The sequence below is a fragment of the Stegostoma tigrinum genome, chromosome 16, assembly GCF_030684315.1.
Source record: "Stegostoma tigrinum isolate sSteTig4 chromosome 16, sSteTig4.hap1, whole genome shotgun sequence".
NCBI classification, from domain to species: Eukaryota; Metazoa; Chordata; class Chondrichthyes; order Orectolobiformes; family Stegostomatidae; genus Stegostoma; species Stegostoma tigrinum.
The window spans coordinates 19,766,387-19,791,726 of record NC_081369.1 but is presented as its reverse complement, the minus strand read 5'-3'; the positions used below and the strand labels follow the sequence as shown (position 1 = coordinate 19,791,726).

General features: G+C 39.8%; 1 protein-coding gene across 3 annotated transcripts in view; it reads right to left on the bottom strand.

Annotated features, from left to right (window-relative positions):
- cfdp1 (craniofacial development protein 1) overlaps positions 1-25,340 on the bottom strand; it is a 173,825-nt gene that overhangs the window by 121,703 nt on the left and 26,782 nt on the right. For all 3 annotated transcript variants that reach the window (XM_048547058.2, XM_048547057.2, XM_048547059.2), the window contains exon 5: positions 14,893-15,021. In XM_048547058.2, the coding sequence (XP_048403015.1) occupies positions 14,893-15,021 (129 nt within the window). The remainder of the gene's footprint in view (positions 1-14,892; positions 15,022-25,340) is intronic.

The window sequence follows — 25,340 nt, the reverse complement described above, 5'->3', positions numbered from 1 at the left end:
CAAACATTCTTTATTCATGTTCTTATCCAAATAGCTTTTAAATGTTGTAACTGTACCCACATCCACCACTTCCTCAGAAAGTTCATTCCACACAGTAACTCCACTGTGTAAAAAATGCTGCCCCTCGTGACCTTCTTGAATCTTTCTCCGCTCACATCAAAAATATACCCCCTAGCCTTGAAATTTCCTACTCTTGGGAAAAGACACTTGCCATTCACCTTACCTATAGCCCTCATGATTTTAAAAATCTCAATCAGGTCACCCCTCAACCTCCTACAGTCCGGTGACAAAAGAGCCAGCCTAGTCAGTCTCCTTTTAACTCAAATCTTCCATTCCCAGCAACATCCTGGTAAATCTTTTCTGAACCCTCTCCAGCTTGACAATATCCTTCCTATGACAGGGAAGCCAGAAGTGTACAAAGATGAAGTTTTTTTTTGCTTGGAGGGTTATTTGTCTCTTCCCCACACAGTGAAAGCTGGGTCACTGAATATATTTTTGATCTACAATGCTTAAGCTATGCACACAGTATTTCATAAGAGGCCTCACTAATGTCCTGTACAACCTCAACAATGAAATCCCAACTCAGGAGGTCTGAGCAATGAAGGCAAGTGTGCTAAACACCTTCGCTGCCCTGTCTACATGATGCCAACTTCAAGGAATTATGTACCTGAACCCCTAGGTCTCTCTGTTCCAAACACTATCCAAGGTTCTTCTTTTAATTGTATAAATCCTGCACTTGTTTATTTTACCAAAAATGTAATACCCCATGATTTATCCCTCAAATGTGTCTGTCTTTGTGAGAGGGTGGTGGTTGGAATTAAACTGGTTTTAAATCATAGAAATTAATTAGATTACTTTTTCGTTTAACTGTGCTTTGCTAAAGTTACTGTATTGTTCATAAATTGTCAAATCATTTAAGTTATAAACCTGGTGTTCAGTATCAATTATTCACAATATCTGGGACTGGTTATTCATAAGGATAAAATCAGGAACCTCAACTTTGAGGGGTTATTGTGTACTTTAACGGTGTTGTGAATACAGGGATAGGGAGGCTGATTTGACTTGGCTGTCCATGTCCATGTCGTAACAACAATAAATTCCAGCATCTTCCAATGATTGATGTCATATTTTCAAGTGGATCACTGGTCTCCATTCTCTCTTCTTCTTCCTTTGCATAGCTGTGTGAAATTTGTTACCTTCCAATCAAACAGGACCATTTCAGAAACCAGGAAACATCGAAAGGTCGCAACCAACATATCCACTACCTCTGCAGCCTAGGTTGAGCAAATTTATCAGCTTACAGTCCATTAATATTTCCATACATTTTTTTGCCACTAATATCCAATAACTTGAGTTCCTTACTTTCATCAAAATCTCAGATTTCCATGATCTATTTTGTTTGGACACACACAAAAAAGTCATTTAACATCTTTGCCATTCCTTTTTCCAGTCCCTTCCCTCCGAAATACCTGTAAAAGCACATCTGGCACAGTTACTCTCGTATTCTATTATATTCCTCAATTAATTTTTGGTCATCCTTTGCAGTTATCTTAAAGCTTTTTATCTACACATGCTTATTTCCTTTCTTGGCGATACTGAAGTTCTTTTAATCCAATACTACCCTGAACCTTTTAGTTAGGCACAGGTGGAGCTCTTACTCCACAGGTGGAGTTCTCAACGTACTACAGACTTAGTAAGCATTGGAAAATATTTATTTAAATGTTTTCCATTGTTCACCAACTATGACATGATTTAATTTCTTCGATATATTTTTGCCACCTTGTACTCCTTGCAACTATACAATCAGCTTTACCAAGTTTAGTTCTCTATTTTTCGACTTGGAAATTTCACACACAAGCCTAATGTGAAATTCTAATAAGATCACCCTTCCACTTTGTATATGGTTCCCAATTTATTGTGTTTTTGGATAATGCTGCCAAGAACCAGTACGTAGATGAGAAATAGGTTGGAGACAAGGTCAGATTTACACAGGAGTAGGAAGAGGTGCCAATTGAAAGTGCTTTCCTAGCTCTGATTAGCTAAAAGATGAAACTAAGTGAGGCCAGTCACATTCAGCTGTACTGCATGGAAGAGGCACTGGAGTAGGATGGTGTGGCTAACTGCAGAAGTTACAGACAGGTTGAGAAGGAGAGTTTACCTCCCTCTTTATCTCCACGTGTACCATTAATTTATCTTATTTTTCCCTGATGCACTATTTCCATGAAATGTTTGTCACTTCATTTCAGTGTATGAATTTACCCAGAACACCACAATGCTTTGCAATCTTGATGTTTCTCTTCAGACTTAACAATTTTCTTTCACTTTAATGCTGCCTGTCCCCCTACCCCTCTACCACCCTTTAGTTCAAAGCCAAATCTAAAACCACCAAGATGCCAGTCCCTGACAGTTTTAAGAGGAGCACATTCTAATGTAATGCTTTCTATAAGCAACTTTGTATTAAGCAGGACTACAGTCTAACAACAAAGTTCTTTCCAGTTTCTTTCACTTTAAACTTCACTGATAATACAATGGTGAAAACGTGCAAACAAGCAGTCTGTTTGAACACAAACCCAGGTGCTGAAGATCACAATCCAAACCACTGAGCACCAAGCTGCCTGAATCCCAGGATTTAAAAGTAATAAGGTGGTATTTAAACAATTTCACACACTGACAGCACTGGGGTCAGTCAGGCCAGCAAATAATATTCCGTCTACATTCTCAGTTCACTTCAAGTTACAAAAATCGTATTTCAGCAAAGCAGTACTTGATTCACAAACTGGGGAATAGTAAAATAGTCTGTTATATATCTTTTACTCAGTTGACTGGATAGTTGATTTACAATGCAGTGACACCAACAGCAAGGGTTCAATTCCCACACTGGCTAAGGTTACTCTCCCTAACAACTCTCCCCTCGCCCGAGGTGTGGCGACCATCAGTTTATATCACCACAAGTTGCCTCTTTCTAATAAGGGAGCAGCCTATGATCCAGTAGGATAATGGCAACTTTATCTTTACCGAGAAAATGTCAAATGCTGAAGAGAATTAGACACCTTCAATAATAAAAGAATTGGAAGACTGTTGTGCACAAATACACCACATTTCCCATGGTTTTGTCAGTGCGCAGCATGTCTGCCAAAATCATCTAAACACAGTATCTGTCCTTTCTTTCCAGATGGAATAAAATCACATCTACCTCATGTTTATTCAGACAGGAACCCTCCCTCAAGGTCCTGTAAAAAAATTAATCAAAATAGATAAATGTAGAACACATTTACTTTCAAGAGTACAAAAAGATCAATTCAATTTCCTGTTGATCAAGAATTACTAAATTATAAATACTATGAAGGTGAAGGAATAGTGCATTTTCCTGGTTATCCAGGTTACAGTTCAAATCTAAAAGAAACACAATTTTTTTTTTGCTTATACAGTAATAAATATTTTTGGAAGACATAAATGGAAAGAATGTTTCTTTACTTTTCCAAACCATATGTTGCAAACTAGACATTTAGATAGGACAAATTTGATTCATCTGTCAACAATTTCTATTCTACATTATTACACAAAGTAAGGCTATATTTTGTTTGGAAACATTAACTCAAAAGTTGAAATTTGAATACTGCCCTGTTGTAGAGAATCTACCAGTCTTTATACAACTGAAAAGTGGAACAGTTTATTTATTGGTTACACATGGAGGAACTGAATTTGATTCTTTTGAGGCCCACCCAGGTGTCAAGTGCTTTACACTGTACAAGTGTTTATTGGTTGACAAGTGGACACTGTTTGGTAGAGTTAGAATAAATAGGTAATTTTGGTTGGCAAACTGTAACTTGGAGAGCGTTGCAGGGATCAGTGCTGGGGATGCAACAATTTACAATCCATGTTAATGATTTGGAGAAAATCACCAAACATCATCAGCTAACAAGATCAGTCAGAAACTTGCGAGCCGGATACAAAGAGTCTGCAAAGGGATACAAATAGATAAATTAATTGATTGCCAAAAATCTTCACATGAAGCATAATGTAAGAAATTGAGATTGCCCACTTTGGCAAGAATAGAAAAACAGATTATTTAAAAGAAGAGGCTGCATGTGTGCCACAATTCTGAGGAATCTGGGTACTGTTGTACATAAAGCATAAAAAGTTGGCATGCACATCAAGCAAGTACTTAGGAACACAAATCAAATGTTGACTTTTATTGGAAGGAGATGACACATAAAAGTAGAGTAGTCTTGCTACCTCAGTACAGGGCTTTGATGAAACCACACCTAGAATAGCATTGAGTTTTAGTCTCCCGACTCAAGGAGGAACTTAAATGCATTGGAAACTGTTCAGAGAAATTCACTAAACTGATTTCTAGCAGGCAACTATTGTCCTCCAAGGACGAGTTGAGCAAATTAATCCTGCAGCCATTTGAATTTAGAGGAATGAGGGATAATCTTACTAATATACAAGATTCTGAGGGAAGTTGACAAGGTAAATGCTGAGAAGCTGCTTTCCATTGTAAGGGAATTTGAATCAAGGTGCATTCCATTTAAGCTGGAGTTGATAAGGATCTTCTTTGTCAGAGGGTCATTAATCTTGGAATTCTCCTCCCCACACTGTGGTAGAAGCTGAGTTAGTGAATACATTTAAGGTTAATTTAGACAGATTTTTGATCTATAATGGTTACAGAATGGGTAGACATTGAAGGCTACATCAGGTCGTCCATCATCTTGGTCAAGGGGGAGGTGGCTCAACGGGCCTGATGGTCTATTGCTGCTGCTGTCTCCCATGACTTTTGTGAAGCCAAATCGGTAACTAAGTAGCAGACTGAATTAACTGAACTGTTTCTCAACACTGATGAATTTTAGAATACTCAACTCAGCTAAGGGCAGGATGCTTACTTGAAAAGATTCTTTTGGTGTCAGGCACAATATTTGTTGCACTGTATATAATGAGACAATACCAATTGACTGGAGACAATCTGGTGGTATTATTTAAGTAGCACTTCCATAGGGGAAGGGCTAATGCTAATAGCTTTGGAATCTGTTTCCAGGATTAAGCCTTCCACAGAAACATTTGCTTATGCACATTCAAGTCTAGAGTACAAATGTCGTGGTCATGAACAAGATTCACAAAATTGTGTTAACATTAGTCATTCCAATCACCTTCAGAGATCTATCATTTATTCTGTATTGAGGCGTTGATTTAAGTATAATAAAATCACAGGTTTGAATATTCTATCATTTATGGATTCTTTTAATAAATAAAAGTAGATCTTCCATTAACTGCAAATAGTGGACTCACGAATTCTGCACATCCCACTAGTGTTTTTTTTAAATGACTGACAACCCTGCTTTTACCAATGTAAAACAGGACATATCAGTCCCAAAGTCAGGAAAAAAAACGCTTTTCATCTGATAATTGCGGAAACATAGACGAGCAGGTGCAGGAAAAAATCATGTTTATAGTCACAACGGGATTGTAGGCACAATGTGCATGGAAAATATTCCTCTATAAAACAAGAACATAAGATTGCCAACATTTCCTATGACATCTTCATTGTTCTTTGTCCCCCAATTATATGAACAAGTCTATCAGTCTCGAGAAGTAAAATCTCTAGGACACAGCCTTTGCAGAGTTTCAAATTCTAAGATTACGACAACTTGTATTTGTACAGTACCTTAATGTAGTAAGATGCCCAGGACATTCACAGACATAATTATCAAAATTTAGTAGAGAAATTAAGGCACTGTACCAACTGCATTTTGGGTTTTTAAGCACTACTTTAAAGGAGCAGAAAGGGTGAACACGATGAGAAAGACAATCCAGGGTTCAGGGTCTGAGTAATCGAAGGGGTAGCTGTCACGGCTTGAGTAAAGGATGCAAGCATACACAATTTTTCTCAACTCTCACAGAACACAGCTTGCCTGTTTTTGAGCAGGCAGGCTGATTTCTTTGTCCTAAAGTAAGCAAAGTGATCAGGTCCAGAGGGAAAGGGGAGAAATCAGTTTGCACATGGGATAAGAACAAAGCTTAGAGCATGACTCTTCATTTCCAAAGGATTCACAATATCAACACTGTTTCTGACTCCACAGCTGATATTGCCTGACCTGCCGAGTTTCTCCAAAGCTTTTTGTTTTTATTTCATATCTCCAGCATCCACTACACTGTGCTTTCAATCCATACAAGGCGTGGGTATGGTCTCATCTAGACTACTGCTCACAAATGTACAGTAACTTGTGGAGTATGTATAGAACTAGTGAACTACTATGGTGAATTATCAAAAGAATATTACTTGCTAAAAGAGAATCCAAAATGAGGATCTTTTCAGGAAAGAAAGATGCCTAGGAAAATATGTCACTTAAGATTAAGTGGATAAGTAAATCGTTATTACATTCAAGATTGCTACAATCTCCAAAAACAAGCAACAATTAATCAAAGTTTCAAAATAAATGCAATGGACAGCTTTTATTTACATACTTCACAGTGGTAAATTTGCAGAAAAAAGCTACGCAGAGACAAACGAGATGGATAGTGTGGGACAATTTAAAGAATAATTGAATAGGCATTTGTGGAAGCGGACAATTGTTTTGGTCTAACCAGCTGGACTGCTTACTGTTTTCTACTTTAATTCTGATCTACATTACCATGTATTCTTTAAATTAGCACAAGTTCTATCACAGCTCAATTTGAGGATCAGATGGGACAATGGCAGCAAATAAAAAATGTTAGCAGCTCAGAATTTGTGGATTTATAAATAACCAGACATCAAAACCTCTTGTATTTCACATTGAAAATGATTTTCGGTCGAAAACAATATCACCTGCCTTCAAAACACGTAGTTCAAAAAGGGCATTCAGTTGGAACCAAAAGTTCTAGACAGCTTGTTTGCCTGGAAGACTGTCTTATGACCTGTGAACTGTGAAATGGGGATACACAGAACTTCAACACAAAACCTATTCATTTCAGGTTTCTGGACGCAGAAATACAAAGTTATGGGAACAGGGGAAAAATTAAGATAGAGAGGCATACATTTCAACAGGTTATCAGCCCATTACTGAAACCAAAGACAGAACTACATAATTTTTACAGCGCAGGCAGCCATTCAGTCAATCATATCTGCGCCATCTCTCAGAATGAGCATCCCACTTTAGTGCCATTCTGCCATTAAGTGAACATCAGTCCTTTTTGAATGCCGTGATTAAATGTGCCCACCATATACATAGCAGTGTCTTACAAACCTAAACCACTTATTATACTGTTTCTATTACTGATTAATTTAAATCTGCCATTCCTCATTCTTGGTTATTTCACAAGTAAAACATTTTCTCTCTATGTACTCTGTCCAGTCCTCTCATGATGCTAACCACTTAATCAGGTGTGCAAAAATATTTCTCCACATTACAACACCTAGCATGGTTCAGATGTATTTTATTGGAATTTCTCGAAACCACGAAAGATTCTTCCCTCTAATATTATTCATTTCATGAATTTTCAAAGTGAATATATAGGAATTAGGTTCTCGAGAGCGAGGGCTTTGACCATTACAAAGGAGGTCATAAGCAGTGTCCTGCTTCAGCCATTGCAAAGCACTTATTGTAAAGTGCTTGTGTTGACAGCCTGAAAACATAATTACAACTGAAAGAATGATTTTACTTTAGTTGTCTGAGATGCAGAAGTGCTTTGGTCCAAGCAAAGGCATAATTAGTGTCAAGCAATGACCAGACCAAATAACACCTGGGATGGGAGCTTTGGATCAACAGGCAATTCAAACACTATATTTATTTTAGTTTCAATTACAGACTGAGAAGCTTAATGCAATAGCAAGAGAAGTTTTTAGAAAAACGAATGTTTTATGAAATAAGAAGCAATGCAACATGCCTTTCATTATCTAATGGATTCCAGAACTACATAGTACACTTACAAAACTGTAACACACATCAATATATCTGGAATATAAATATCTTCAAGCTCATAGATGCCACAATATAGAATGTTTCAGGTTAGCATTTACCACTTCACAAGTTTTAAATCAGTTTTAAGAAAAATAGTCCAGGAATTTAAAAGAAAAGCTATAGCAACATTTAAAAACATGGAGAATTATCCTTTCCTCGCCATGGGAAGGGCAACACGCAGAAAAATGACAAAATTGGGTAGGAATGGAAAGAACGTTTTAAAATTTCTCCTCAAGTCTTAATGGCGAGAACAGAATCTTGATTGGCAGCTATCTCATTCCAATCTATTTGCATCTTACTCAAGACCAAACTCACCTTATTTATATCTCACTTCTTTTCTCCTTTCCTCCACTGAAGAACTAGATGGTACAAATCCTCACAAGGATCAGAGCTGGTACCTGAAAATGGCAGCCCACTGAATGTCTGTCCTCAGCTATCAAGCCACAACTTATCCTGCACATTCCATGGCCACCATAGCCCTTGACACTTCATCCGTGCAAGTCTGCACCAGCCTGAATACATCATCATGCCTGCCCTCGCACTAACTTCGTCACTTCAAGTCTTAAACAGTTGACACTAGATTTCAGCGACATGTGCAACTTGCAGGCTTCTTCGGGGTCACTTTGCAGGCAGGAACAGACACACATTTCATGCAGCTACACAGGGTGCTTTTGTGCAGACATGGACACACATCTTATGGCTCTTAGGTTGTTTCCTTAAGGCTTATTCAATTTAGAGCTCATTTGGAAGTTTGCAGCCTTTGCCTGCTTCACACTACATTGTTAGTGCACACACTTAGCACTCAGTTTCAGGCTGCCAGTCTCTGTGCAGTTCACATTGCCTTCTCTGTGTACAAAGTCTTCAGAGTTCAGCTATAGGCTGCCAACCTTTGCAGTTTTTGTTAAATAGGGGAGGGAGGCAGGCAGCTTGTAACAGTGAGGATGACTGAACATTTAATGAATCAATTGGTCACATGGATAGCAGATATATTGTACAGCACTGTGTTTTGTCAGCAGACTTCCAGCCTATGCCAGCAAATTGTAGCAAATACACTGCACGCACTTCAAGAAAGGTGTAATGGATGAAACTCAAAGAAGAACTATCATTGGTTGGGTCAAGGAGGATTACAGTCAGGCAGACAGCACAACCAAAAAGTCAGTCAAGGAAATTAACCAATTCCAGTATGGACATGGTCAGTCAGGGACTTGAACAAAGTTCCTGGGATCAGACCAGAGTCAATATTGCAAATCACAGCTAAGTCTGGGGTTCAGTTGCAGCATGGTGAAGGGGCACTAAGCATTTGGGAGGCTGAAGCTGGTGTATATGCGATTGTTTAAAAGGAGCCTTAGATCGTCGAGGGGAGGGGTGGGGGCTGAACGTTCATCATGGCTGCAAGGACAGCAGCAGGATTGTATTCAACAACAATCTGTAACCTCATGAAATCAGCTTATCCCCCATCTACTATTACCATCACGGCAGGGAATTAATCCTAGCTCAATGCAAGGTGCAGGAGAACATGACAGTTGCAGCAGCAGGCATACCTCAAAGTGAAGAGTCGCCTGGTGGAGGTACAGCACAATATTACTTGCGTGGCAAAAATGTTTAAACAGGTTAGCTTTTAGACAACTAAAAGTGATCCTGCTGCAAACAGATCAGATCAAAGCTCTGTAATCCAACTGTGAATGGTAGTGGACAATCAAACAACTCAGTGGAGGAGCATCTGCAATTGCCTGCAGCTTCGATAATGGCAGAAGAGATCATATTAGTTCAAAAGGCAACAGTGAAGCTTTCAGCCAGATGTGATGACTGGATGATCCACCTTGGCTTCCTCTGGGAGTTCAGCGATGTCTGTGATTACCCAATTCAAAAAATTGAAAATAACGACAGACACTGGGTACAGCAAAGGCTCCGGGACACTAACAGCAGCGGTTCTAAAGATTTATGCCCATGCACCCTTAATCAAGCAGTTCCAGTGCAAGCTACAACACTGGCATCTATCCAGTGTAGAAAATTGCCCAACCCTGCCCACAAAAACAAGTCAAATCAACCCAATTAGTTAACACCCAATCAATCTAATCTCACTCAGATGAAGGAGCCGTTGATGTCCGATGAAGCAACATTTAAGTAGTAATAAGGAATTCACTGATGCTTAGTCTGGGCTCTTTCAGGACCACTCCAAGCATCATCTCATTTCAGACTTGATTAAACATTGCCAAAATGGATAGTCAAGACTGAAGGGGCACTGGCCACCCTTGAGGTCAAGGTAGTGTTTGATAATTGTGGCATCAAGGAGTTCTAACAATCAATGGAAAAAATCAATGGGGAAACACTCTACTAGCTGCAGCCAAATCTTGCACAGAGGAAGATGGCCCTTAGGCGCCAGTCATCTCAGTCCCAGAACAACACTTCCGGGTTCTTCAGCATAGTGCCTTCAGACCAAATATTTTCAGCTGCTTTATTTATAAAATCAGAAGTGTAAGATTTTCTGATGATTGCTTCAGTATTTGACAAGTCATGAATGTGCGAAGTGTCCAAAGACAAGACCTAAACAAGATTCAGGCTTAGGCAACTAATATTTGCACCACAGAAGTGCCAGGCAAAGGCCACTGCAGAAAAGAAAGGTCCAAACCATTTCCCCTTGAAATTCAATGACAATGCCAACATCAAATCCTCCACACTCAATATCCTGGGGACTGCCAGAATGTGAACTAAGCCAGTCATCTAAATACCAAAGCCACAAAAACAGGTCAGAAACCATCACTTCTGTGGCAAGTAATTCATTCATCTCCCGAAACCGCTTCACCATTTTGGAAAGGCAGATCAGGGCAGGTCTTATACACTTAATGGTAGCGCTCTAGAGAGTGTTGCTGAACGAACAGACTTAGACCGCAGGTTCATAATTCCTTGAAAGTGAGGTCGCAGGTAGATAGGATAGTGAAGGCGGCTTTTGGTATGCTTGCTTTTATTGGTTAGTGCACTGAGTAAAGAAGTTGGGAGGTCATGCTGCGACAGTACAGGACGTTGATTAAATCACTTTTGGAACACTGTTTGTAATTCTGGTCTCCCTACTATAGGGGGGGATGTTGTGAAACTAGAAAGGGTTCAGAAAAGACTTTCAAGGATGTTGCCAGGGTTGAAGGTTTTGAGCTATAGGTAGAGGCTGAATACGCTGGGGCTATTTTCTCTGGAGCATTGGAGGCTGAGGGGGGGGGGGGGTGGAACTTAGAGATTCATAAAATCATGTGGGACTTGGATAGGGTAAATAGATAAGGTCTCTTCCCCAGGATGGGGGGAGTCCAAAACTACAGGGCATAAGCTTAATGTAAGATGGGAAAGATTTAAAAGGGGCCTAAGAGGCAACTTTTTCATCTCGAGAACGTTGCATGTTTAGAACGAGCAGCCAGAGCTGGTGGTGGAGGCTGGTACAATTACAACATTTAAAAGGCATCAGGGTGGGCATATCACTAGGAAGGGCTTCGAGGAATATCAGCCAAATACCAGCGAACAGATTTATTTAAGATCAGAGATAATGGGCACTGCAGATGCTGGAGAATCTGAGATAATAAAGTGTGGAGCTGGATGAACACAGCAGGCCAAGCAGCATCTTAGAAGCACAAAAGCTGACGTTTTGGGCCCAGACCCTTCATCAGAAAAGGATTATTTTTTATTTATTTTATTTATACTTTATTTAAGATATCTGGTCTGCATGGATGAGTTGGACCGTTGGTCTGTTTCCTTGCTGTAAAGCTTTATGACTCGATCTTTCTACAAGAAACAACCACCTTTACACAAGGAACAAGTCATGAATTTGATTGAACACCCTCCACTTGCCTGGGTGCTTGAAGTTCCAACAACACAACTAGTTCAAACACCAGTCAAGATAAGACAGCCTGCACGACTGGCACCTCATTCACAGTCTGAAACAGCCATTCCCACTGATGCTTCGCATCGACTATCACTATCTACAAAATAAGCTGCAGCAATTCACCAAGATTTTTCAAAAGCCACCATCTTCGCTATCTAGAAGACAAAGGGCAGCAGAGGCATGTGAATACCATTACATGCAAGTTCTTCTCCAAGCCATGCAAGGTTCTGAATTTTTAAAAGTTAAAGCACATCATCATTTGGGAAGGTTTGTGGCAGGGGAGGGGTGTGCAAAACTGGAGTGAGAGAGTGTGAGTATGAATGTGAGCACACACAAGCAAGCATTCGAGTGAGAGAGCAAACACGACAGACGGATTGATAGTAAGGTTAGTATTTACTGTTCTTTTGTAATTGCCCAGAAAATGGTGACATTCCTTCTTGAACTTCGACAAGCCTTGGGATATAGAGTCATCTACAGTGTTGTTCCAGAGGGAATTCCAAGATTTTGACTTAGTGGCCATGATGGAACAGTGATATCTTTCGAAGTCAGGACGGTGCAGAACTTGAAGAGAAATTTGCAGGTAGTGGTGGTCTCGTGCAATTGCTGTCCTTCTTCTAAGGTATAGAGTTCATAGAAATGAAATTTGCTATCAAAAATGATTTGGATGGGTTACTGCAGTGCATCTTGTAGAGGTGTTGCCAATATGCATAATGAATGGAGTGAATGTTGAAAGTGGTGGATAGATGGCTAATCCAGATTAGACGGTGTCAAACTTAGTGTTGTTGGCAACAGTCCATTTAAATTCTGTGGGTCTGAGGTTCCATGTGTCAGTGTCAGTATGCTGATTGCAACACTAACTTTCAGTTCTGGAGGTCGCTGCAGTGCAATGACCTCAGAACACACTTATCCAGAAAGAAAATTAAAGGGAACACCAATTGTTGGAACTGCACCCATCCAGGCAAGTGGAGAGCATTCCATTACATTTTCTACTTGTGCCTCATAGATGGTGACAAACATGGGAAAACAGGAGGTGAGTTACATACCACAGAATTCCTAGCCTGTGAACTGCTCTTGTGGATATAGCATTTATGTGGCTTAGCTGGTTTAGTTTTTGGTTGATGGCAACCAGGATGCTAACAGCAAAGAGTTGAATCTTTATCTTCGTTTCTTCACAGTCATGGGGTTAGGTTCCTGGAACGTGCTTCATAATAGTCCAGTGGGTGAACCTACACTACACTGATGGCAACAATTCAAGAAAGTGGCTCAATATCATCTTTAGGGGCAACTGGAGATTGGCATCAAATGCAATACATTCCATGAGAGAATAAACAAAAAAATCAGTTTCCTTTTCAGATTTATTTAACTTAAAAAATTTAAATTTTCTACCTGTTTCGGTGGACTTGTTATACTTCTCAGGATCATTAGTCTTAGATTACAAGTCTAGCAGCATGATGACTGTGCAAATGTTCCTTTCCATCCAAATGCCTTTGTTCAAACTAATACTAACTGGCAGCAGTGAAGGAAGAGAATTCTTGGCGTTAGTTCTGAGCTGCTGCTTGATACAATTAGATATTTCTAAGGACCTGCAAAATCTAAACTGGCTGCACTGACTATTAAGTAGGATCTAGATTTTAGCATTATCTAAAGATTGAAATACTGTACCATTACTCCTCTGTTGCCTTCTTAGCACCTGGCAAAATTATTCTGACAGGTGAAAGAGTTAGAAAGAAACAGTATTTTCTTTATAATGAGATGACAGGCATCAAGCCATCAATAACCCAGAGTCTTGCTGGATTCATATTGACCAACTGCATCTTTGGAAATTAGTGACTGAAAAACAAACGCCCCTGAGAATTGGCAGAGTTTCCTACTATTTTTGCTTGCATGCTGCAGTGAAATGTACATGTTTGAATGGAATGGACCCAAAAATTAACAGAAAGCCAGAACATGTAGGGAAAAACCCTGAGCACACCATTTCATTTTCTTGGCCTCTTTTTAATATAGATGGAATTGACCAACAAATCTTAAAAATGTTTGCCTTAAAGTACGACAGAGCAGGTTTTAAAAATATTTTGTCACTCCCCCATTTCATTGAAGCTCACGAATTCAAATATAATCTAAGGTATTTCACGTGAAGATTTCAAAATAAGGATTTCTAGACAAAAGAAGAAAAACAAAAATATTAAGAATACTGTTTGGTGATAATGGTTAAGTAAGAAGAACATTGCATACATTTTTACTAATTTTTGCACAACAAATATTCAGATTTGTGTAACTTTATTGACATGGGAATAATGATAGGCCTTTTTAATTCTTTCCTATAACAGAAGCAAGATCAATTACCTATAGAGCTATAAACTAATTAGTAATTCATAATCCAACAGAGGATTTGTTAATTACTTAGATTATAAATTAATTTTCTTACACACCATTTAGACTAAATTGAGCACTGATTTAGCACCACATTTCTGTCAGAAAACATCTATCAATCAAACTTTCTTCAGATGCTTAACAGCACTATTTATAATAGACATCAGCTCTTCAATGAGTTTGATACCACTTTAACTTCACCAATAACTTATGTGACCCATCCATATCACAGTTGTTTTCTCCACTAACATGGGTTTCAAAATGAACAAACTTAACTGTTTAAGCTGTGCCACTGTGAACATCAGAAAAACAAGAGTGATTGAATTCCAAGTGATTTGGAACCAAACTGTGTCCAGTGTTTGTCCAAATATTGGTTTGATCATTGGTTCTACTCTCTGAAGGCAACTTAGAATTCTTGAATTCCAGATCATCTCTCATACCATCCCACTTTGAGACAGCTGGAGACATCACAAAAGCAGACTGGCAGCAGAGAATCTAAAAGGTTTTGGGAAATACAGTAGTATTGTACAAGCTCAGATGAATCTTGCCTGAATTTGGCCACTGATATGGATAAGTTACTAGGTTTCCAGTTTCCCACGTGAAATATACAAAAACTGAAGTGGCTAAATGAACAACCAGCAGAATATGTTCACATTTATGACTTGCATCAGTTGAAGGCCAGTTTCTAACCTTGTGCAACTCACACAAATCAGCACTTACCCTGAACCTGTAGGGACTCCAGTTTCCAAAGCCGATGGTGCAGCCGGCGAACGTTTCTCCTGAATTTCATTCTGATTTTTCAAAAATGTTTTAGCTTCTTTGGAAGCAGCATCCACTTCTTTAGTAACTCTAAAACAACAAAATACTTAGGCATTAGCAAAATCAAATGATTATTATGATTAAACTCTTAAGTCCCTTATTTTGTTCACACAGAAGAGGAAAAGGCCATTCATTCAATCTGTCCTGTCTATACCAGCTCTCTGAATGAGGATTTTACTTAGTGCCATTCTCTTATCTTCTTCCCATGATCCTGCACATCGTTATATGAAAGGATACGATCTTTCACCCTCCTGAATGCTTCAATGAAACTACCTCCACACTTTCCAAAAAACCATTCAAGGAAACCATTCATTTGCTGTGTGTAAAAGCTTTATCATACTGTTTTTGTTTCTTCTGCCAATGACCTTGAAACTGAGGTGTCTTGTTCTTAATGTTTTCATGAGCCCACAAATTTGAATACTCTATCAGAATTTCTCTTTCATCTCTTCTAAAAAAAGCTTTTCCCCATAAATTTTCTTTATAACTGAATTTCTTATCACTAGAACCACTCTTCAAAATCTCTTCTGTATCCTCTCCAACACTTTCACATCCTTCCTCAAGTGTGGCACCCGAATACCATGCAATATGCCAACAAAGGCTGAACTGGGGTCTTACACAAGTTCAACTAAACCTTCTTGTTCTTCTACTTTATACCATAGTTAAAGGCAAAGGTAATGTCTGCTTCACCTGTCCATCCATTACACCAACTTGCTGACATCCTTTCGAAGTTCTACACTGCTCTTCTCAGAGATCACGTTTCCAAGCTTTGCAATTACAGCAAATTTTGAAACAGTGTCCAATAGGCAAGAAAAAGCAGAGGCCACCCGCACCCCATCTCTCCCCTCCCCTCACATTCCCCAACACCACACCTGGGGAACGCCACTACAAAATCTCTGCCAGCCATTCATTAAACAGGATATGAGTGGAATCTCACGTTCAGGTTGAAGAGAACAAGTTCATGAGGATTTACACAAGACTGGGAGTCTTTAATATGACCCCTATTGTAGAAGTCTGTCAGTTCAGGCATTAGATTAATTCTACTGGAAAGGCAAATCAGAGTCAAGCATAGTTCCTGGAAAATGAAATATGCACTTAAGGGACAGAGTAAAATATTACCACTACAGGGAGACTGTTGGTCATTATACAAGGTAAACTTTAGTTTAGAGCACAAGGTTCCTACTGAAGTGACTGTAATGAGGTCAGCCAAGTAGATGCCATTGAATGAGTTCCCTAATTGGGCCAGATTAACAGCCCCAATCAGCAATGTCTGACGAATATAAATAGGTGTGTCAGAGATTCTGTTCACTCTGAGAGCTGGCTCTGAGGAAGTGGGATCAGTGTCAATGACTTGCCATGTGTAAATAAAGGGTGACGTGGTGACAGGATACCAGCCTCTGTGGAGTTGTTTCACCTATATATTGGCATATAGTCGTAGCAGCTTTTCGCTTATTGTTTAGGACAGGAATTGCAACATGTTAACAAAAGGTACAGATGGCAAGCAAAGTACATCAATGGCCTAATTATCAGTAGCAACGGATAGCTTCAGGGTCTTGTCTTTTATCAAATGAATTTTGTAAACCACCATTTTAATTAGCCTTTAAATGCCAACACATCAATGGCACTCCTTTGGAATGAATCAGAATGAACCAAATGGATTTTAAAATATCACTGTACAGTTTAATTCCACCTTCTGAAAATCTTTACATTTCACAAACTTGATTTTCATTTTACCATCGTATTTTCTTCATGCCTGCTTCATATATTTAACCTAAGATCATGCACAGGATTATCAAAAGTCAAAATGGCTTTTCTGAATACCTTGCAGCTTCAAGTTGACTCCATCCATAGTTTATGTCCCCATATTCTTTCAGAAGGGTTAAAACTGAAGCAACATTAATAAGGTGTTTTTAAAAAAAGAAAACATGCTAATTCAGCAATAATGCACAAGCACAAATATAAGCAAGGGTCCCCAACCAATCCCCACACCGGCATATCTTTCAGTGAGTGTCACAGCACAGTGATCGAGCAACAGACTCCACTCTAAATCCTGTAGGAATTGTAATTGATGAAAGATAGGTTGAATGAAAGACAAAACTGCAGGTAAAGCGCTTCAGTCAAGCTTGCCTATTCTCAATTACAATCCTTGCAGGACTTGGTGTCTATTACTACTACTAAAATTACCTTAAAGATGTCCCGGATTTTATTTCTTTGTTTTTTGAAATAAATGCTCTATTCTCTACACCAACTTTTGGTCCTACTGGAATTCAAACTGGACAAAGGTTTTAGCCCATTCCATTCTTCCACTAATGGAATTAAATCTGCAGACAGCCCGAGAAACAATGAAGATAACAAAATGACAGCAAACAACCAAGGAAACGCAAAGATATCAAAAGACAAAACTGAAAAGAACTGGAATCCAAAAATCGCACAAAAGAAAACCTGAATGACCATTGGGCCGCAGGGTTCCCAAGCGGAACATGAGTTGCTGTTCCTGCAACCTTCGGGTGGCATCATTGTGGCACTGCAGGAGTCCCATGATGGGCATGTCATCTAAAGAACGGGAGGGGGAGTGCTACACTTGTGCTAATGCTACATTTGCCCCCACACCTCTTCCCTCACCCCTATCCCAGGCCCCAAGATGACTTTCCATATTAAGCAGAGGTTGACCTGCACATCTGCCAATGTGGTATACTGTATCCATTGTACCCGGTGTGGCTTCCTCTACATTGGGGAAACCAAGCGGAGGCTTGGGGACCGCTTTGCAGAACACCTCCGCTCGGTTCGCAATAAACAACTGCACCTCCCAGTCGCAAACCATTTCCACTCCCCCTCCCATTCTTTAGATGACATGTCCATCATGGGCCTCCTGCAGTGCCACAATGATGCCACCCGAAGGTTGCAGGAACAGCAACTCATATTCCGTTTGGGAACCCTGCAGCCCAATGGTATCAATGTGGACTTCACCAGCTTCAAAATCTCCCCTTCCCCCACCGCATCCCAAAACCAGCCCAGTTTGTCCCCTCCCCGCACTGCAACACACAACCAGCCCAGCTCTTCCCCTCCACCCACTGCATCCCAAAACCAGTCCAGCCTGTCTCTGCTTCCCTGACCTGTTCTTCCTCTCACCCATCCCTTCCGCCCACCCCAAGCCGCACCTCCATCTCCTACCTACTAACCTCATCCCACCTCCTTGACCTGTCCATCTTCCCTGGACTGACCTATCCCCTCCCTACCTCCTCACCAATATTCTCCTCTCCACCTATCTTCTTTTCTCTCCATCTTCGGTCGACCTCCCCCTCTCTCCCTATTTATTCCAGAACCCTCAACCCATCCCCCTCTCTGAAGAAGGGTCTAGGCCCGAAACGTCAGCTTTTGTGCTCCTGAGATGCTGCTGGGCCTGCTGTGTTCATCCACCCTCACATTTTATTATCTTAATTGTGAATTCTTGCCTTTTCTTCTTCCTTCCACGTATGTGCATACATGTGTTTTGACAATCGTTCCTCTGGTTTGAATGCATAAAAACTCTACTTTTGATTTAATCCCAAGAACAGTTTGTTGCAGGTCTTTTAAAAATTAGACTTGGTAAACATGGGGTTTGGACGAATGAAACTGAACCCAATTTCTAAAGTGATAAACAAACGAAAAAATTAAATATATGTCTAAATACGGATAGGAGAAACTTAAAAGAATCCAATTATCTCCCCCTCCCATTCATAACAAAAACTACCCTGAATACAAAAAGAGTAGAAAATATATGGCTTGAAAACCCACATTCAAACTAAATTCCATAACACCTCCATGATCAATCAGAACCTAAATTAAATAAGACATGTAAATGGAAAATATCAGTTTCCACTATTTTCCCCTGCTAGCTCCACTTTTATGATCAAATGTGGTACTATGTAGGTGATCAGACGTCCACTAATTATTTCCTGAATTCAGTCCAATGAGTTGTCGTCTGGTGTGCACTTACACAAAATACAAAGAAAATAAAACAGCTGGCCTCAATTAATTGAAACTGCAATTAACTTCCACCATATTTTTAATTCCTCTTTCTTCCCTACTCCTCTCCCTCAAATTCCCCCGTCTCATGCTCTCACGTGCTGCCCTGTCTCAACATTTGCTGGTATTCCAGTCCCTTGCACACTTTCACATTCCCAGTCATTAACTACGCCCTCAAATTCCTCTCTGACACACAGATGCATACACATACATACCAGTACCTCAGTCATTTACTTACTTAGTTTCCAATGACTTGTTACTCCATCCCAAAGCACAGAAAGAAAGGAAAGCCATGGGTAGGCAAATAGCAATTACAGACAGCAATTTTATTTTTAATTTCCAAATAAATTGCCATGGAGAATCCCCTCCTATCAGGATGTGATTGGGGGTGGACGTTGGTAGGTAAAGAGACAACTGGAATATGGGAAGCCTCCAAAAAGGGATGAGAGGCCAGAGACACTATGCTCCTGTTAGGGTGAAGAGCAAGGCTGGTAGGTGTACAGAATGCTGGATGACCAGAGAAATTGAGGTTTTGGTCATGAACAAGAGGGAAGCATATGTCAGGTACAGTAAACAGGAATCAAGTGATTTCCTAGCAAAGTATAAAGGCAGTAGAAGTATACTTCAGAGGAAAATCAGGAGGGCAAAAAGGAGACATGAGATAGCTTTGGCAAATAGGGTAAAGGAGAGTCCAAAGGGATTCTACAAATGCATTAAGGACAAAAGGAAACTGGGCAGAGAATAGGCCCCTTAAAGATCAGCAAAGCTGCCTATATGTGTAACCACAGGAGAAGGTTGGGCGGGGTGGGGGAGATACTAAATGAGTATTTTGCATCAGTGTTTACTGTGAAGAAGGATACATCTTGGAAAATGTCCATATTTCCGAGATGGTCGTGTTGGATGTCTTCATCTGCACAGAGGCAGAATACTCCCTAGGACCTAATCAGGTGTACCCGAGAACTCTGAGAAGCTACAGAACTGATTGCGGGGATTTTTGCTGAATATGTGTATCATCAATAGCCACTGATGAGGTGCCAGAAGTCTGGAGGTTGGCTAACATGGCACTACTATTTAAGAAAGGATGTAAGGAAAAGCCAGAGAACTACAGACCATCGGTAATGGGCAAGTTGTTAGTGGAAATCGTGAGGGACAAGACTTACATGTATTTGGAAAGGCAGAGATTAATTAGGAATTGTCAACATGGCTTTGTGCGTGGGAAGGGATGTGTTACTAACTTGATTGCACTTTTTGGCAGAAGTAACAAAGAGGATTGATGAGCGCAGAGTGGTGGACATGAACTATGTGGACTTCAGTAAGGTATTAAACAAGGTTCTTCATAGTAGACCAGTTAGCAACGTTAGATCACATAGTAGAGGAAGAAATAACTAAGTGAATACAGAAGTGGCTCAAAGGTAGAAGACTGAGGGAGGTGGTGGAGAGTTGCTTTTTAGACTGGAGGCCTGCTTTTCAGATTGGAGGCCTGTGACGAGCAGTGTGCCACAAGAATCAGTGCTGGGTACGCTACTTTTTGTCATTTATATAAGTGATTTGAATGTGAACATAGGAGGTACGGTTAGTAAGTTTGCAGATGACATAAAAATTGGAGGTGTAGTGAACAGCGAAGGTGGTTACCTCGGAGTAAAATGGGACTTTGATCAGCTGGGCCAATGAGTGGCAGATGGAGTTTCATTTAGATAAACATGAGGTACTGCATTTTGGAAAGGCAAATCAGGGCAGGGGTTACACACTTCATGGTAACATTCTGGGGAATTTTGTTCAACAAGGAGATCTTGAAGTACAGGTTCATAGTTCCTTGAAAGTGGAGTTATACATTGTTATGATAGTGAAGGCGGCGTTTGGTATGCTTGCCTTTATTGGTCAGTGCATTGTGCAAAGGAGTTGGGAGGTCACGTTGCAACTATACAGGACATTGGTTAGGTCACTTTTGGAGTATTGCATGCAATTCTGGTTGCTCTCCTATAAGAAAGATGTCGTGAAACTAGAAAGGGTTCAGAAAAGATTTAAAAAGGTATTGCCAGGATTGGAGGGTTTGAGCTATAGGGAGAAGCTGAATAGACTGGGGCTATTTTCACGGGAGCATCAGAGGCTGAGGGGTGACTTCACAGAAGCTTATAAAATCATGAGGGGCATGGATAGAGTAAATATGCCAGCTGTTTTCCCCAGGATGGGCGAGTCCAAAACTACAGGGGGGGCATAGGTTTAAGGTAAGACAGGAATGATTTAAAAAGGATCTAAGAGGCAACTTTATCACACAGTAGGTGGTGCTGGTATGGAATGAGCTGCCAGAGGAAATGGAGGAGGCTGGAACAAATACAACATTTCAAAGTATCTGAATGGGCATATGAATAGGAAGGGTTCAGGGGGTCATCGGCCAAATGCTAGCAAATGGGGCTCTATTTACTTAAGAGATCTGGTCAGCATGGGCTGAAGGGTCTGTTTCCGTGCTATGAATCTCTATGATTATGCATTCTCAGATGTCACAAGCTGCAATTGCATTGTAGTATCAAAGACATCCAGGTGTATAACTAAATTTAATGAACCATGCTGGGGAATGGTCTACACATTACAGGCTCAAATACATTTAAGAAACAAGGGAGATTTTCTATTTACATCATGACATATAGATTTTCTGATACAAGCTGTATAGTACTGCATTGACAAAATAAATTTTACCCACAGATGCATGCGTACAGAGTACTTCTCTTTTTGTTTCCAGAATGTCAGTACCTGTCCATAACATGTTTCACTTATTAACCGGAAGGCGCAAGTAATCCACAAATACATATAAAGAGTGAGAAGCTTTTTGTTTTATGAAGGACACAAAACAATATTGGCTGTCATGTTACTGGAATAGCCTCCCAGTCTAATACCCGCAATACTGAAAATATCATCAATCAACTCTGCAATGAAGTGTAACATTAGCATTATTGGCCTCAACAAAAGTCCCTATATCTTAGAGGCAGTAAGTCTGAAAAGAATGATGTAGTTGGGCAATAGTTCAAGCATTACACAGTCCTCTGATGTTTAAATACTAAGGTTTGTAAACTTCATAGACAGCATGCCACAAACCAAAAAAAAGTACAATAAGAACACTGTTTTCAAACATTAAATTTTTTAAAATGCCTCTCAATACAAATTTTTATTAGTGTTTAATACACCCAAGGGAATTGATTTGTACAATTGCTCTCCAGCATAAGACTAAATGGAACAGAGCTGCCTAAGAAACCAAGAAAAGCATCTGCAATCAACCGATTAAAAGTTTTGAGAATATTAAAATATTTAATGAGTAAAATGTGAACTGTGTCCATAGAGTGAGACTACTTAAATAAATGGTGCTGAAACCACTTAAATGCCTTTATCCACTTTTTAATAACATGCAGAATGTTTGTTTCAAGATTGCCATTCAACGGTATGTTTTCTGAAACATGAAAGATTAATTTTGAATAATGCAAGTTCATTTTATCCAGCAGTCTATCCTTTATGGAAGTACTTAGTTCCGATTTATTTTATTGAGCACAGCAAAATAATACACATACCATTGACTTTTGACTATCTTACCAATGTGGAAAACGTGTGCAGTACATGTTCAATCCTAATGGTTTGCAACAACGAAGATAAACAAATGATCAAAAAAGCAAAAATTAGACAAGTTGATTAGACATACCTTGTGTTGGAGAAGGCTTATTGACTAGATTCTATCCTTCACTGCAAGAACTGGTTGTGATGGGTTTCATGGGAAATGTCAGTGCCATATGAATTTATTACATTATTTATGAACCAAGCAACCTAACCCAGCATTCATAGGCCTCTGGATTAATCAATGATTCAATAAGTGATCGCTTACATCCCCAACCCTAGCCCCAAGGGAAGTGCTAGAAACTCAATATTCACAAGGGAACCACAACTGCATTTCATAACATGCCAATCAAACATTTTATGCTTCATTTAAAGACTTTGTCAAAGCCATCATATTCTCAGTCAGGCCATAAGTGTCTTTTGGAACAATGTCTCATCTGTGATGCTGCTCAACTACAGCACTTGCAGACATTAAGTTGTATAGTTGTCTCAGGCCATATACATTATACAACAGGTACAGGCAGTAAATCCGCACAAGCAGAGATATATGAGAGAATAGCTATGACATTTAGCAACTGGAAACAACTCAAAACACTACTCAAAGTTTCCTGCTAATGGTGAACCAACTTCTTGGCTCACTAAATATTGTCAGACAAAATTTGTCTGTGAAAACAGGTACTGCAGGAGAGAAGACAGGTATGGCAAGATAGAAGCAAGTATAATCAAGCAGACTGGGGGACCACTTTGTGGAACACCTACATTCTATCTGCAAAAAAGACTTGAGCTTCCAAACTGCCTGCTGCTTCAACACAGTACTGGCTCTCTGACCAACATCTGACTCAGGCTTGCTGCAGTACTCCAGTGAAGCTCAGGAGAAGATGGAAGAACAATACATAATTTTCTGCATGGCAACTCTAGAGCCTGCTGGACTCAATATCGAATTTAAGAATTTTAGGGCCCGAGGCATCTTCTCCCATGTCCTTACACTAACACCCACACACTAGGCCTTTTTATCACATGATCTGCTATTACACACCATCCATTGTTAGCCACTAATTGTCCCCAGTTATGGTTAGTGACTTGCTCGCCAAGTTGTTAAGTTTGTTCGTAAGCATCTCGTCACCATGCTCTGTAACATCAGTGTTTCTGCGTTAAAGCATATCAGGGACTAATTGTCCCTGTTAGTAACTATTCATTCGCCCAGGCTGATCATTATCCACTCCTTTGTCTGTTGAACTGTTCTTCTGTCTCCTTGGGCTCCACTTCTATCTGTTGTTTACTCCTTTCCTCCTACACGCACCCTATCTCCTGCATTAAAAAAAAATTTCCTGAGGAAGGGTCACTGGACCCAAAATGTTAACTCAGATCCCTCTCCAAAGATACTGCCAGTCCTCCTGAGCTTTTCCAGCAATTTCTGTTTTTGTTTCCAATTTCCAACATCTGCAGTTATTTCAGTTACTATCAAGTATAATCAGGGTGTATGTGGAAACTAACATCACATTTGCACATAATGGTGACAAGGCAGCACGTATATATGGAACAGAAAGACAGTCAAGGATAGATTATTGGGTGACAGCAAAATTAATGGAATGGAAATGGGAAGAGAAGTGGGTACAACTGGCTACAGTTGGATAGATAAGACAGCAATCAGGGAAAGGCAGTCTAACGACGAATAGATGGAAGAGAATGGTGTGCTCAAATCTGCTGACGGTTGCAGACAAGATTTTTTAAGGGCAGTTATTAATCTGTGGGAACAAGAAATTTTGGTTGAAGGGTTTCAAACAGGGAACTGTAGGCAAAATTGACAAAACCAGAGAACACAAAAGGCTGGGTCATTAAATATACTCCATGTTTAATTACAAGGGAGCAAAAGGTAAAACTTTTTTTGGAGGTGGGAGAATGCGAAGAACATAGGAGAGTGGAATTGAGGTTATTATGAGATCAGCCATGATCCTACTGACTGGCAAGGCAGACTTGAGGAACTGTATTGCCAACAATTGTTTCAAATGTTATTGCAGAGCAAGAACACATGAGTGTTTGAGAATGAATGGAGGTTGGAAATATAGCAGTTCTTCAGAAGAAAGGGGAGCAGTAGTATATATTTTAAAAGAGAGATGAACTACAACTTCACTGGAGTTAATGCAGGGTTCAGAAGTTTCAACAAAAGTCTCAGCAAACATTTCTGGCAACAGGAAAAGTGTCTCATATTGGTTTGTTATAAAAATGCTAACTTTGCATACGTGCATGTGTGCAGGAAGCATTAACAGGACACTTACTTGAGTGTGATCAAATTATCAATTTGCAGTGCTCCCTACAGAGACAGTCTAAGTAGAAAGTATTGTTTAATTCAAGTAAGATGTAAAAAGCTTTTTCTCAGAAAATATTAATGATGATGTGAGAAATGAGTAATGTGACAAATATGACGGACATCAGTAGGAACAAATGTCTTTGGGCCCATGGTTCCCACAACTGCTCATTACCAACACTTCCTCAGCTCCTCTCTGGATCTGTTGCAAATTGATACAGATTGATTGCTATTAGTTGATAATTTCATGATTAGTCTCACATGAGCACCATGATAACAGAAAGTGATGAATTTTTGAAGAGCTTGAGGACTGAATGAAGAAACATGTCTCAGAAGTGACGGAAGTATTCTAAGTTGCCATTTCTCTCAACATTCCAAATTACCCTTGTTTCAAACAGATGTGCTGCACATTTTAGTACTATGTCTACTTAAGAACAAGACAAGG